The sequence below is a fragment of the Macrobrachium nipponense genome, chromosome 44 (genome assembly GCF_015104395.2).
Source record: "Macrobrachium nipponense isolate FS-2020 chromosome 44, ASM1510439v2, whole genome shotgun sequence".
NCBI classification, from domain to species: Eukaryota; Metazoa; Arthropoda; class Malacostraca; order Decapoda; family Palaemonidae; genus Macrobrachium; species Macrobrachium nipponense.
The window spans coordinates 17596649-17611545 of record NC_087221.1 but is presented as its reverse complement, the minus strand read 5'-3'; the positions used below and the strand labels follow the sequence as shown (position 1 = coordinate 17611545).

Sequence of the window (14897 nt, the reverse complement as noted above, 5' to 3'; positions counted from 1 at the left end):
GAGGTGGAACATACATCCTGCCCATGTGAAATCTCTCGAGAGACTGAGAGTTTCCAGCCCTGTGATTGGCTTATCAACAGCCAATCAGGAGTGTCGTAAGGGACTAGCCTAGACATCAGATGCACGGTTGATGTGAATCTACTATAGGATGTCTTAAAATGCAAATTCTATGGACCATTTGCTTGAGGATTATTATTACGAGCTTGTTGGCACGGGCTGGAACCCGGGGCTGGTCTGTCCTACCCTCACGTTCCCCTACTACACCACCCAACCCGGGTAGGACAAACCGGTTTGCTGGGGGTGGGCGACTGTCCATGTCTCCCCTACTGTCACCCGAGGTGGACAAACAAGATCAGATATTCTCGGATTTTATTATTATAGATTATTATTCAGAACATGAACCTTATTCATAAATTGCAACCCCACATGGGCCATTGACTTGAAATTCAAGCTTCCAAAGAATATGGTGTTCATTTGAAAGAAGAAAGTAGCGGTTTGCATTGAATTTTCCAAGTTCATTCTTCCTTTGCCCCAATTCTTGAAGGAAAAGTCTGATTTCAGTCTTGTATCATGGTATTTTGAGGATTGGCAGCAAGGGTATCGAAAGAAGAAGGATCGTTAAGCGCACAGCTCCCAGATTATTAGAAAAAAAGTTACCTAAGAATGAAGAAAGTGTGAACATTTGAAGATATTGGACAAGAAACTGAATAAGCGTCTATATAGAAACAGCCCGTTGGTTCCATGCAACGTAAAAACACTTTACAAGCATACAAACAAACATATAGAAACAGGTTTGACGCTGATGAAAAGCTTCTAAACATATGTATAAACTTTTTAATGAAACAAAATCTGGCACGCCTGAGGGAAAAAATGAAAAGCTATAGAGAGGCCTCTAAAAATAGAGCATGGGAGGGCAAGAGTAATAGTAAATCTCTGAACCATTGAAAAAGTAATTTTGTATAAGGGACAAAGGTACCAATTAAATAATGCAAAAAGGTGGTTTGTTATTAGTTATCATACTATTGAACAAAAAAATCTGAACACGAAACCAGTACAAAAGAACTTCAGCAAATAATGTTCTTTTGTTCCACAACGTAGAACACAAGATTTTTTTTCTTGCGTAATCTTAATATTTAGAGTGGCGTCAATAAACATGTGTTGTGATGGGGTTACGCGTTAAAATGAATATATCAATCAGTCAAGCAATCAACACTTTGAAGCTTATAAAGCATAGATATAAATGGCAGAGAGTACAGGAATGTCAAATTTAATGAAAGCATCGCGAGAAGATAAGTTTGTCAACAAAGACAGGAACACAGTAGAAATAACGAAAGCGTTGCAAGGAAATAAATAAGCCAAGAAGAAGATATTAAAGAGTAAGGAAGCATTTCACCACAATACGTTAGCCAACAGAGAATAACAAGACACGGGCGAATGTCTTACCGCAAGCCAGCAGTGTGCTGGGCACACACAGCCAGAGGTTCCTGCTGAATGGCTGGGAGTAGAGGGTCCAGGTACTTTCCAGGACTGGACGTCGTAGGTAAATCCGGGTGCTGGAAAGATTTTCAGTCATTAGAAAACTGCAAACGTTGGTGCTCTGTTTAACCTCAGTGAATTTTCTTCAGTATCCATTTGGATATTTGGGTTAAAGCGTAGACAAAGAATGTGAAAGAACTTGAAAACCAGTGGCTTTTGCAGGAAGAGGTCTTTCGAATGCAAAAATCATAGTTAGCCTGTAACTATTAACAAATATAATACATGAACAATCCAAGTCACTATTTTACTTGAACTTCATTCTTGAGTCAACAAACTGGAAAAATAATTCTTTCCGAAGATGAAGGAAGAGAAAAAAATCTGAAAGGCAGAACCTAAGATATAACCGTAATCTTGAAATGGGACAGAATTATGGGTTTGGGACAAAAAGAGATGGTATAAAATGGAGTTAACTTACTGTGGAATCTAAATGGATTAGCATAACTTCCCCCCGCCCCCCTCCCATTTATGCTGATTCAGTGAGACATTCTAATATTGGTATGTAGCGACTATGACAAAGGACTGTTCTACTAGCTCAATAAGATCGACTATTTAAACACTCCCTTATATTGGGATAATGTGCACGTATTCAGCGACTCCTTAATTTCAGGAGTTCCTGTGCACCCTCATTAGAATGACTGAATGTCCCACTCAGGAGTGCTTGTGTGTTCCATTTTTGAGAGTGTATGTCCGCTTATAGCTGTGATTGTGTGGTCCCCTCAAAAGTGACTTATATCCCTCCCGGAGACTATATGCCGCTCTCCGGAGAGAGAATGAGTGACTGTGTAATCCCTTTCCCGGAGTCTGGACACTCGACGTGGTTCAGAAGTCGCGTAAAGCCGTTGGTCCCTTGCTGAATATAACCACGGGTTCCATGCAACGTAAAAACACCATACAAACAAACAATCCCTCTGGAGGGAAAGTATAATCACCTTAGGAGTAATTGTATGTCCCCCTTCAGTCCTCTTCAGGAGAAATTGTGTGTGTCATCTAGTAGTGACTGTATGTTCCCCTCAAGAGTTTGTGTACAAATTCGTAAGGAGTGGTAACTTCCGCTTTGTATTCAATGTATATCGACTGGAGGAGAGTATATGTATCCTCTCCTCACAAGTGACTGTAATTCCCTCTCAGGAGTGAATCTATGACTCCCTCAGGTGTGACCCTGTGGCCCCCTCGGAAGTGACTCCCTCACAAGTGACTGTAATTCCCGCACCCCACCTTCCCTCCCAGAGGAATGACTGTATGTCTCCCTTAGGAGAGACTATATTCTCATTAGAAGTGACGCATTTCTTCCTCAGGAGTGACTGTACGTCCACTTTAATCGTTACGGTATGCTCGCCTCAGGAGTTACTGTACGTCCCCTTCAGAACCTAGAGTATGTCCAAGTGACTGTATATCCACCTCAGGAGTGACTGTATTTCCCCCTTAGGAATGCCTATATGCCCCCTTCTGAAATGACAATGTCCCCCATAGGAGTGACTATAGAGTAAACGACCAAATGGCCACCATTTCTCTCGAAAAGGCCACTTTTTTCCACTCGATATTTAATCAGCGAAACAACAATACAATTACATCTTTAAGCATACTACTCAAGGTTGAAACTTCAATCTTGAATGGTATGCTTAAAGATGCAATTGTATTGTTGTTTCACCAATTAAATACCGAGTGAAAAAAGTGGTGTTTTCGAGTGAAATGGTGGCCATTTGGGCGTTTACTCTATATCCCCATTAACAATTACTGTTTGTTCCAATTATGAATAACTGTACGTCCTTGTTAGAACTGAGAGTAGGTCTCCTTTACGAGTTCCTGTAGATACCCCTCGGAAGTGATTCTAAGACCCTTTTAGAAGTGACCGTATGTCCCCCGCAGGACGTACAGTATTCCTGTTCATCAAAATCTCAAGAAGGCTTTTTTAAAGGATTTGTTTATAACCGAGGGTTAATAAGTTTGAAATGTAGAAAAAAAAGTTCGAAAACATGTATTTTTATTTTAAACGCAACAGCTAACAAGCCTCAGTTTTTTCAGGCCAAGTAGAAGAGATAAAATGTATATTCTATACTGTGTGCCACACAACACCATACTTCGCTTTCGGTCCACCCTTGGAAAAGGTAATCGCGCCCTTTTTAAACGGGGAGTGTTATAGAAAGTTTTGAAAATTAACTAAAGACAAGAGAAAATGTCCGTCTCACCTCACGATCTGTATAGGAATGGTGAAATCGATGGACACAGCTCTGATTTGGGTGATGGACAAAGGCGCCACTGCCACGTCAGCATCGTCTGTCTGCAGCATCCCGACCATCCCGTTCCACGTCACGCCGTCGGATTGCAACCAGGGTTGCCAGGCCAGCCGATTTCCGGCTAGATCTAGCCGATTTTGGCAGAATCTGCCGGAAAATATTTCAATCTAGCCAATAGCCGGAAAAATATCAGCCGATTTTCCCAGCTGCCTAGCCATTTTTTAGCCGATTTTTAGATTTATTGCTATTATTATTATCATTGCTAGTTTCGAAGAATAAACCAAAGTAAATATTCCAAAGTTGGCAGTTATTGTGGCTTTTAACCATATAAGGATATATATTGTCTCCCAGCATTGTGGGAGAGGCTAGATATGTGGCTGCGATACCAGAATCGATCATTTTGTCTCATTGAAACGATACTGTATTTAACCATTTATAGGTATATGATTCGCAAGCATAGCAGAATATACAGTGAATCTCAAATTACTGTATATTAAGTAAAGATGTATAACATATATTAGCATAATCATTATAAACTTTATTCTAACAGAATAAATAACACTGTAGGCTACTATAAATGGGCGGAGGAAATTGGTCTGTATAAACTTGTGATTTGACGTTCAATTCATGTATGGGTTAGGGAAAGGAGGAAAATTCTTTTTGTATGTTTGGATATTTATGAATAAAAAAAAAACTATTAATGGATATGCAGGTTAACCTTTGTTGCAAATGAAAGGGTTTTCAGTCAAATGAACCTGATTAAAAACAAACTGAGAAATAAAATGAAAACAGACACTACAAATGCATTACTACATATTATACGTTATGGTTTAAACCGTATGTCAGAAACTTGAGTGTCATATAATTTTCCAAATGAAGTGTTTGATTTAATTCCTTCAAATGATAAGTATCGAAGTTCACAAAAAAGCACAATTGATCAACCTGGACCATCAAGTACCGTCACCGACGAAGCAGATATTGAGGATGATGATGATGATCTAAACATTATAATTGCAAACTATGTAAATATAACAAGTGTGAGTAATTATGATACACTGAATATTTTTTTCTATTGTAGGGATTCAATTTGTTAATTACCATTTATTGAACAAATAAATATTTTCTTTAGATAGTTTCAATTAAACTGAACATGTCACTTTTAGTGCCTTTTGTTTGTTTTACTTTCTGAGCTCAAATTGATAGGATATCTTATATATATATATGTATTATATATATATATATATATATATATATATATATATATATATATATATATATATATATATATATATATATATATTTTCTTTAGATTAGTTTCAATTAAAGCTGAACATGATGGTCACTTTTAGTGCCTTTGTTTACTTTCTGAGCTCAAATTGAGAGGATATATATATATAATATATATTATCTATATATATATATATATTATAATAATATATATTATATATTTATATTATATATATATATATATATATATATATATATATATATATATATATCCTCTCAATTTGAGCTCAGAAAGTAAACAAAGGCACTAACAAAAGTGACATGTTCAGTTAATTGAAACTAATCTAAAGAAAATATATATATATATATATATATATATATATATATATATATATATATATATATATATATATATATATATATATATTTACTTTTATAGCATGGAAAATTATTTTCATTGAAACATATCTTTGATTTAAACAATTAAACAACATTTTTCTCCATACTTTCTAAATCAGAAAGGCTTATTTTACTTTTGAAACTTTGTTCAGAATTAAAAAAAATGTAGTTTATAATGATTTAAATGAAAAGCATTGATTTTGTAAAAATTATGAAGAAAATAACCTACAATAAGAAAAAAATTAGCCGTTTTTTTAGCCATTTTCTGTTAAGTCTAGCCGGAATTTAGCCGATTTTAGAGCTTGAGTTAGCCGATTTCGGCGAAAGGCATCTGGCAACACTGATTGCAACGACCCGAACAGGGTGTCCGTCGCCGTGTATCTGAAATTCAGCAGAGATTCATCTTTGAAATCCTTTCAAAGTTTTGGTTCAGCAGCTGCTATTTTCACACAGATGGTAGAGTTTGGAATTCTCTTCCTGATTTGATTTTCCCGACGCTTAAGATTCCTTCCTTGAAGAGGTTGGAGACTTAATCGTTCCTTAAGTTATTTTGTGTGTGTGCGCGCGTTAGGGGCCCATGCGTGGGAACGGTTGTACTGGAGTACAAGAGGAAATTTGGGTTTTATGCTTAGAAGAATTCAATGGATTAATGATTCCTCATCCAAATACTGTTGCCCTCATGTCAATACAGCTCGTTATTCTTGGAACACATTTTACATGTAAAATGGCTAATCCGTTCCAAGCCCTCCAAAAACACCCCAGTAAATTATATTTCCAGGCCTAAAACACATGTTCTAGGGTTACAACGCCGATCCGACGGAAGAAATATGACTCCAAAAAGGCAAAATACTGTACATACTTGAGTAGTATTCAACTGCATGTAATGTTCAACCCCAATTTTACTGCATATATTAGGACTTAAGCATATGTCCCTTAGCAATAAGCCTAGCTATGTTAGCGGTTGCTACTGTAGCCTAGTCTATGATTCTGACATCTAAACCTAAGAGCTAAAAGCTTAGAATATGCCAATAAAATGTATAAATAATCAGTATGTACTAATTTCAAATAATTATTAATTAATCATTAACTATAATACACAAACAAACAAAAAACAGACCTTCCAATCGATTGTTTACATTCAGCTCTTACCCGTCTTACGAGTATCGAACGAGCGCCAAGCAATCATTTTTCCTAGCACACAGTAAGCCATATATTGTCATTAGTATCTCTCTTCAACTAATGAAACTACCAAACAGTATAATAACCATTCATTTCTATTCTTTATTCTATCTTTACCTAATGTTTTTTTTTTTTTATTAAATGTATTGCATGAATAAGTTTTTCAATTTACAGCATCCTTTTACCAATAGAATACTTAAAGCACAAGGGGTAGATGCTGACCAATAGGAGAGCAGGACCTTATGGGGTGACTAGCATCAGGAACCAATGGGAGAGCGGGAGGATAGTGGCGAGTTTACTCAGTTGGCGGCGCGGGAGTTTTAAAATTGTTCTCGGTGGTCCGGGCGAATCTCGGGACTTTACAGCAACAACCTTTCGTATCTTGAAAACTTTTCGTATGTAGAGCAGTAAAATTTTTCGCATTGGCTTTCGTATCTCGAGTTTTTCGTAAGTAGAGCCTTTCGTATCTCGAGGTACTACTGTATATATATAATAATGTATGTATGTATTTATTATTTCAATACATGTTCGTCATTACTTTCTGTGAAAAACTCTATCGACTTTTCATTTATTGCACAACTTTCCTTGACCTTGCAATATCTTGATCAAATCTTGATATTTCAAGCGAGGACCAGCAGGATGGCCTTTTGAAAGTAGGCTATATTCTTGCACTTAAATTCGTACCGAAAGGTTGGCTTCACTGGTTCAGTAATTCACTGCATCGGAAACTACAGCGTATTTCTATTTTCACATGATAAGATCTCCAAGAGTTAAATTTACCTGTTTCTGAAGAAAAGATTTTTCTTTACAGTTTTATAAGCCGCTATCTGTTCTATAACTTTGACAACCCCTTAGGAGGGTAGTGCTGTCAGTGGACCTCACACGGTGCACTGTAGGCATTATTTAAGGTTCTTTGCAGCGTGCCTTCGGCCCTTAGCTGCAACCACTTTCGTTCCTTTTACTGTACCTCCTTTCATATTCCCTTTCTTCATCTTACTTTCAACCCTCTTCTAACACTTGATTCATAGCGCAACTGCAAGGTTTTCCTCCTGTTACACCTTTCAAACCTTTTACTGTCAATTTTCATTTCAGCGCTGAATGACCTCATAGGTACCAGTGCTTGGCCTTTGGCCTCACTTCTATATTCAACTCAACTATGCCTTTGACAAGCATAACCAAAGGTTAAATAGTAAGGGAGCTGTTTCATAGGCTATCCCGACTACTACTACTACTACTACTACTATTATCTTAGTCTCTCCTAAATTAAAACGCTCTCTCTCTCTCTCTCTCTCTCTCTCTCTCTCTCTCTCTCTCTCTCTGTAAGTTCGACAAAAAATGCAAATATATGCACCCTGTAGCCATGAATCATAATCAAATAAATAACCAACCAAGTAATAAAATCCAAAATAAGAAAGAAACAAATAAAGAGAGAAATCAAGAATATCAGGTAAAAGAGAAAAGCAAACCACCAATGAGATATGCAGAGATGTCAGCAAAAAATTTCAATGCATCAGCTCCAAAATTCTACTCAAGGGATAATAACTGTATTTATTATGCAAGAGGATATTGCAGAAACGGAGAAAATTGCAGATTCAGACACAAAATGAATAATTATGATGAAGGAAGATCAAATATTATGGAAAAGTTGGATTTTTTAATGTCAGAATTTCTGGAAATGAAAAAAAGAACAACATACCAGAACAGGAAAGAGACATGGGAAAATCCTTATTACTACCAATATTAAATGAAGGAGAAAACACGCAAACCATCATAGTGATGAATGCGCAGGGTTTAGTTACGAGTAACTCAAAAAGAAAAATAGAGTACTTAGAAGAACTAACCCAAATTGAAAAGAAAATAGATATAATGAATATAAGTGAAACCTGGTATTCCCAAGAGACTGGGAATGATGATCAAATAAAAGGGTTCCAAACTTATAGATCAGATAGAAAAAATAGGAATCAAGGGGGAACCGCAATATATGGGAAAACGACAAAAAAATAAAAGGAAAAAATATATAGAATATATAGTAACTCAGAATGTTGAACTAATTCGGTATGAATTTGAATCTGAAAAATTAATGAACATAGTAATATATAGACCTCCTAATACTAAAGAGTTTGACTTAATAATTGAAAAATTGGATGATATATGTAGAAATCACAAGGACTGGACTATTCGTCCTATCTGGTGACTTCAACTTTCCTTTCGTAGAATGGAAAGAAACGAATAGGAGATTGTGGATGTACTTATACATATAAAAAAGAGAGTAATAGTAGTACAGAAGATAAAAGGCAATTCGAAAAGCTATTAGATATGCTACTAGAATACAACATTCAACAATAAATCACCTGCCAACAAGAAAAGGAAAATACTTTAGACCTAGTATTTGTGAACGAGGTGAATTATGTTAAAGAAATAATAGTTTATAATGCGAGTATTTCAGACCATAATGTCATAGAATTAACAGTTCATTCCAAAGCAAGTGAAACAGAGATAAGCAAGAAATGAAAAAGTGGGAAGGATATGGAAAATACAACTTCTACAGTAAAAATATAAAATGGTCAGAAATAAATGAAGAATTAAACAAAGATTGGGATAACATTTTCGGTAAGCGATGACATAAGGGTAAATACGGAGATATTATATCAAAATATTAGAGAAAATAGTGGATAAATATATACCGAAGAAGAAAAGTAAACATCATTCATGCATACCAAGAGACAGAAGGATCTTGTTCCAGAAAATCAGAAAGTGGAAAAAAGGTCTTGCAAAAGAAAAAAATGCATGGAAAGTTATAGAACTAAAAAGTAAGATAGAAAATGCAGAACAAAAGATTATACAATCAAAAGAAAATGAAAACGGGAATTGGAAGAAAAAACCCTATTAAATATCAAGCAAAACCCCAAACTATTATACTCATATGCGAAGAAGATGAATAAAAGAAGAATAGAAATAGGCCCTCTGAGAATTGAAGGGAGATTACGAATGAAAAAAAGGAAATTTGCAACATACTGGCAGAACGATATAAGAGAGAATTCACCCCTAGAATAGACAATGAAGATAATGATATAGAAGTAAGGGACGAAAATAGTGAATATTTAGCTGACATAGAAATTAATGAAGCTGATATTGTGCAGGCAATTAATGAAATTAAAAATGGAGCTGCTGCAGGGCCTGATGGAATCCCTGCTATTTTGTTAAAGAAAGTAGTTCATTCTATCGCAAAGCCACTTGCAATATTATTAAGACAAAGTGTAGATACAGGCAAGATTTATGATGAGCACAAATTAGCATATATTACCCCTACTTTCAAAAGTGGATCAAGACTTGAGGCAAGTAATTTATAGGCCTGTGAGTCTAACATCACATATTATGAAAGTGTATGAAAGGGTAATGAAGAAAAATATTATGAAACATTTTAATAAAAAATAATTTGTTTAATATAGGACAACCACGGTTTGCGTACCCGGAAAAAGTACACAAACCCAACTGTTAGTCCACCGTTAGAACATATTCAAAAATATGAAAAGCGGAAATGAAACAGATGTGGTTTATCTAGACTTTGCAAAAGCTTTTGACAAAGTAGACCATAATATATTAGCAAAGAAAATTAGAAAACACAATATCGTAGATAAAATAGGAAGATGGTTAAAAGAATTTTTTACACAACAGAAAACAGATAGTTATTGCAAACGATGAGAAATCGGATGAAACCAAGGTAATATCCGGTGTGCCACAAGGTACGGTGTTAGCTGCAATACTGTTTGTTATTATGATTGAAGACATAGACAGTAATGTTAAGGATTCGGTAGTGAGTAGTTTCGCTGATGACACAAGAATAAGTAGAGAAATTACTTGTGATGAAGATAGGAACGCTCTACAAAGAGACCTTAACAAAGTATATGATTGGGCAGAGGAAAATAGGATGGTATTTAACTCTGATAAATTTGAATCAATAAATTATGGCGACAGAGAAGGAAAGCTATATGCATATAGGGGACCTAATAATGAGACAATCACAAATAAGGAAGCAGTTAAAGACCTTGGTGTGATGATGAATAGGAACATGTTATGCAATGATCAAATAGCAATTCTTTTGGCAAAATGTAAAGCAAAAATGGGAATGTTGTTACGGCACTTCAAAACAAGAAAAGCTGAACACATGATTATGCTTTATAAAACATATGTTCGTAGTCCACTTGAATATTGCAATATGATATGGTACCCACACTATCAAAAGGATATTGCACAAATAGAGAGTGTACAAAGGTCCTTTACAGCTAGAATAGAAGAAGTTAAGGACCTTGACTACTGGGAAAGACTACAATCATTAAAATTATATAGTCTAGAAAGGAGAAGAGAACGCTACATGATAATTCAGGCATGGAAACAGATAGAAGGAATAACAGAAAATATCATGGAACTAAAAATATCAGAAAGAGCAAGCAGAGGTAGATTAATAGTGCCCAAAACAATACCAGGAAAAATAAGGAAAGCACACAGGACATTAATCCACTACGCACCAGCATCGATAATGCAGCGTCTATTCAATGCGTTGCCAGCTCATCTGAGGAATATATCAGGAGTGAGCGTAGATGTGTTTAAGAATAAGCTCGACAAATATCTAAACTGCATCCCAGACCATCCAAGATTGGAAGATGCAAAATATACCGGAAGATGTACTAGCAACTCTCTGGTAGACATTAGAGGTGCCTCACACTGAGGGACCTGGGGCAACCCGAACGAACTGTAAGGTCTGTAAGGTAAGGTCTCGAATCTAAAGCGCTGAAGTGTAATACACGAGCTCCTCATTCACCTTCAAGCTGACAGCTTAAGTCTTTCCCAGCTTAATCGTCCGGCCCTTGCTCTGTTTTGAGAAACACCGACGTTTTTCTTGTCTTAACAGCGTCCCTTCGACCCCTAGCTGCAACCCCTTTCATTCCTTTGACTCCCTCTCCTTTCGTATTCAATTTCTTCCATCTTGCTTTCCACCCTCTCTTAACAATTGTTTCACAGTGGAACTGCGAGATTTTCCTCCTGTTACTATTTTAAGAACTTTTTACCCTGCATTTCACTTTCAGCTGAATGACTGAATAGGTCCCAGCGCTTGGTCTTGGGTCTGAATCATATATTCCGTTCCATTCCATGCCGTGCGTATCTCGGGAACTTTTGTTACACAACAATAACAAGGACCTTGTTACATAAGTTTCTTTTGGAAGAGTGCAGCCACTTTGTACAAAATATTCAATCCTATCCAGCTCTAGAAGTCATAGTCAGCCATTCAGCAGTTCTAAATGCGAGAAGAACCGTACTTACGTAAAATTCAATTGCTCTTGTAAGGTGTGCCACACGTCCACGACGTATCCTTCCCGGAAGTTCTGGCGAGTCTCGTTCTGGGTGATGCTTTCGTAGGGCATCGTCTAGGATAGTCGCAACAAGAGTGTGAAAGTAAAAGCGTCACTTGTGGCGGAAAGTCTGATGAATATATAAATGAAGGTGGAAGCCACGAAGGGAAGTGAAACACTGGAGTGCTGCGAGATCTTTCGACTCAAAGGTCCTGCTCGGTAAAAGACCTTTGAGTCGAAAGATCTCGCAGCGCCCCAGTGTTTCACTTTCCTTTGTCGCTTCCACCTTTATTTACAGTAAGCTAAGCATCTGAGAAGCTTTTGGAATGACATTTTATTCCTTGTCATGGTTTAATTGCATGCATAAGCGCCTTCGGAATATGGAATTGAAAAGTGTGAAAAAGCTGATCCTTTAATTAGGCCTACGCCTGCAGGTGGCATACGTGTGCACTGATCTATGTTCCCGAACGCATACATACTAAAAATTTTCTTGTATGACACAATAACACATTCTGTTTATCTATTCAGGTGTACTTCTTCAGGTAGACTTGCCCGGTTTACCTGCAGGTGTGTAACGGTCTTAATATGACCTTTGTTATTGTGACACCAGATAATTTACTGTTAAATAAAGCAATCAACTTCCACAAAGCCATTGGAAAAGCCAGACACTCACAATGATGGTAGCAACTCTCAGATGGAAGCCTTGAAGGTCCTTTCGTCTCTCGTATTTCTCCAAGATTGGAAGGTACTGCAGTCCTGTTTCCCAAGACCAGCTGCCAATGGGCCTGATCTGGAAGGGCGCTCCCTTTCCGACTTTCCATATTTCCCTTAAATCGAAGGATTCGTTGCTTTTCTCTCTATAGCTGCACACGATTACCTGAAATGGACAAGATTTTGTTTGGTATGGTGTAGGATTTACGGTGAGATCTCTCTTTCTGGACGTAATAAGATAAACTGAACCAGCATTATGAAGTGGGCAGATGTGATATATTGATAAGGTTTTGATGTGCAGCTTTGGGTGTTTATTAATATTCAACAGACTTAGGTTCCTTATACCTATACTTGACAGTAATGATAGATTTTACTGTCTGTGCCTCGCCTGTCATGACTGTAGTGAACCATGTCAGAGATTTCTGGATCTCGTACATCGATTGCATAAAATCTGACCGTTTTTTTTTTCATCCCAGTTTTGCTACAATATTTTGTTTTTTATTGCTTGCTTGAGCAGTTGTACATACTCAGTACCAATGAATTTCAGGTGTCCTACTCTAGAAAATATGAGGGAGAGAGATGTTAAGTAATTTTCAGTTTTTTAGTGGGACAAAAACCTTTAGATATGATGACAGAAACGAGAGAGGCTGTAAATATTCATATCATGCTGTAGCTTGCAGCAGGAGAGAGAGAGAGAGAGAGAGAGAGAGAGAGAGAGAGAGAGAGAGAGAGTAGGATTAGTTGCAATTTAATAATGTTATTACCTCGCTGTTAACGTAGATGCGGGCTTGTGACAGCTGCCGCGTGACGTGTTCCAGCGTGACATTTCTCGGAAGAATGATAAGCCATTCCTGCTGACTGCTAAAGAGCCTGTATTTGCTCACCTGGAATGAGACACACTCCAATAACGAAGGGGAAACAAATGAGAAGTGAAGTTCGACAAACGCACAGAAAAGGACAAAGAATCTTGAACACAAAGAAGGTCGTCTACAGAGTAAAATCTGTTAATCTAAGTGAAGTTCATGTTTAAAATACTAATTGAAATTCATAGAAAAATATTATTTAAAAATGCTAATGGACCAAGAAGAAAAACTTTGTAGGGGGTTAGTACCGTCAGTGTACCTCATGTGTTGCACTGTAGGCATTACTTAAGGATTTTCGCAGCGTTCCTTCGGCCCCTAGCTGCAACCTCTTTCATTCCTTTTACTGCACCTCCGTTTATAATAACCCCCCTTTTTTTCTTCTTACTTTCCACCCTCTTAACAACTGACTCCTAGCGCAACTGAGAGGTTTTCCTTCTGTCACACCTTTTAAACCTTTTTACTGTCAATGTCAGTTTCAGCGCTGAATGACCTGATAAGTCCCAGCGCATTCCTTTTGCCTAATTTCTATATTCTATTCCAAAATGAAAAAACAAAATAACCACCGGCTAAATTGTTTTAAACATAAGTGAAATGCAAAGACAAAATTCGAAGTCACCTTATTCATGAACTCGGCGGCGTGTCCCTCCTTGTCCCAGAGCACAAGGAACTGAGTTTGGTAAATTGCATTCAATAAGTTTAAGACGACCCTCTTATCGCTTGGCTGTGGAGAGGAACCATTCAAGGGAACTTCGATTCTGTAGAGGGTATAGAAAACTAGAATAAGTTTTGTGTGTTGCTGTATACCAAAAAAATAAACTAGACATTGTCATTCAGGTTTAAGTTTTGCCTCTCTTTAATACGACGCCGTATCGTGGTCATAAAAAAGGAAATGAGAGATGCGATGTTACATTACGGCGAGAGAAAAAAAAAACTAGCTATGCGACGCTGTATCGCAGGGAAAAACAAAATGATGCTGTATCGTAAACCGCTAAAAATTTAGTTATGCAATGCTGTATCGTAGGCAGTGTGATAACATGATGAAGTATAAGTAATAGCAATAAGCTATCAGTTAAGGGGATACCCTATGGAGGTCCTACGGAGATATTTCTTGCAACGTGTAGCGTTTAGTGCTTACTCCGTGGTATGTCTAAACATAATTATTGTGTTCTTGACTGGGTAGATGCTGTGGAGAAACGATTGTCGGTTCGCAATATTGCGATGATTTTCACGCGCATTACGCACGCATATCATTAAAATCGATCAACGTTTACCTTCAAATTGCAATATACTTATCAAACTCCTTAGAAAGTCTTTGCATATCGAGTAAATATTTTTCGGTATGCAAATTATCCCTAGTTATCTGTGCATATTACTTTTGTTTAGGAAAACTGAGCTGGAGA

At 37.0% G+C, this 14897-nt stretch overlaps 1 protein-coding gene across 1 annotated transcript in view; it reads right to left on the bottom strand.

Moving 5' to 3' along the window:
* The window catches only part of LOC135203919 (glutamate receptor ionotropic, kainate glr-3-like), a 27665-nt gene that overhangs the window by 12493 nt on the left and 275 nt on the right, over window positions 1-14897 (bottom strand). The window contains exons 2-8 of the mRNA XM_064233850.1: window positions 14114-14252; window positions 13399-13518; window positions 12597-12800; window positions 11895-11998; window positions 5748-5777; window positions 3723-3863; window positions 1444-1553 (exon numbers count right to left, since the gene is read on the bottom strand). Of these exons, the coding sequence (XP_064089920.1) occupies window positions 1444-1553; window positions 3723-3863; window positions 5748-5777; window positions 11895-11998; window positions 12597-12800; window positions 13399-13518; window positions 14114-14252 (848 nt within the window). The remainder of the gene's footprint in view (window positions 1-1443; window positions 1554-3722; window positions 3864-5747; window positions 5778-11894; window positions 11999-12596; window positions 12801-13398; window positions 13519-14113; window positions 14253-14897) is intronic.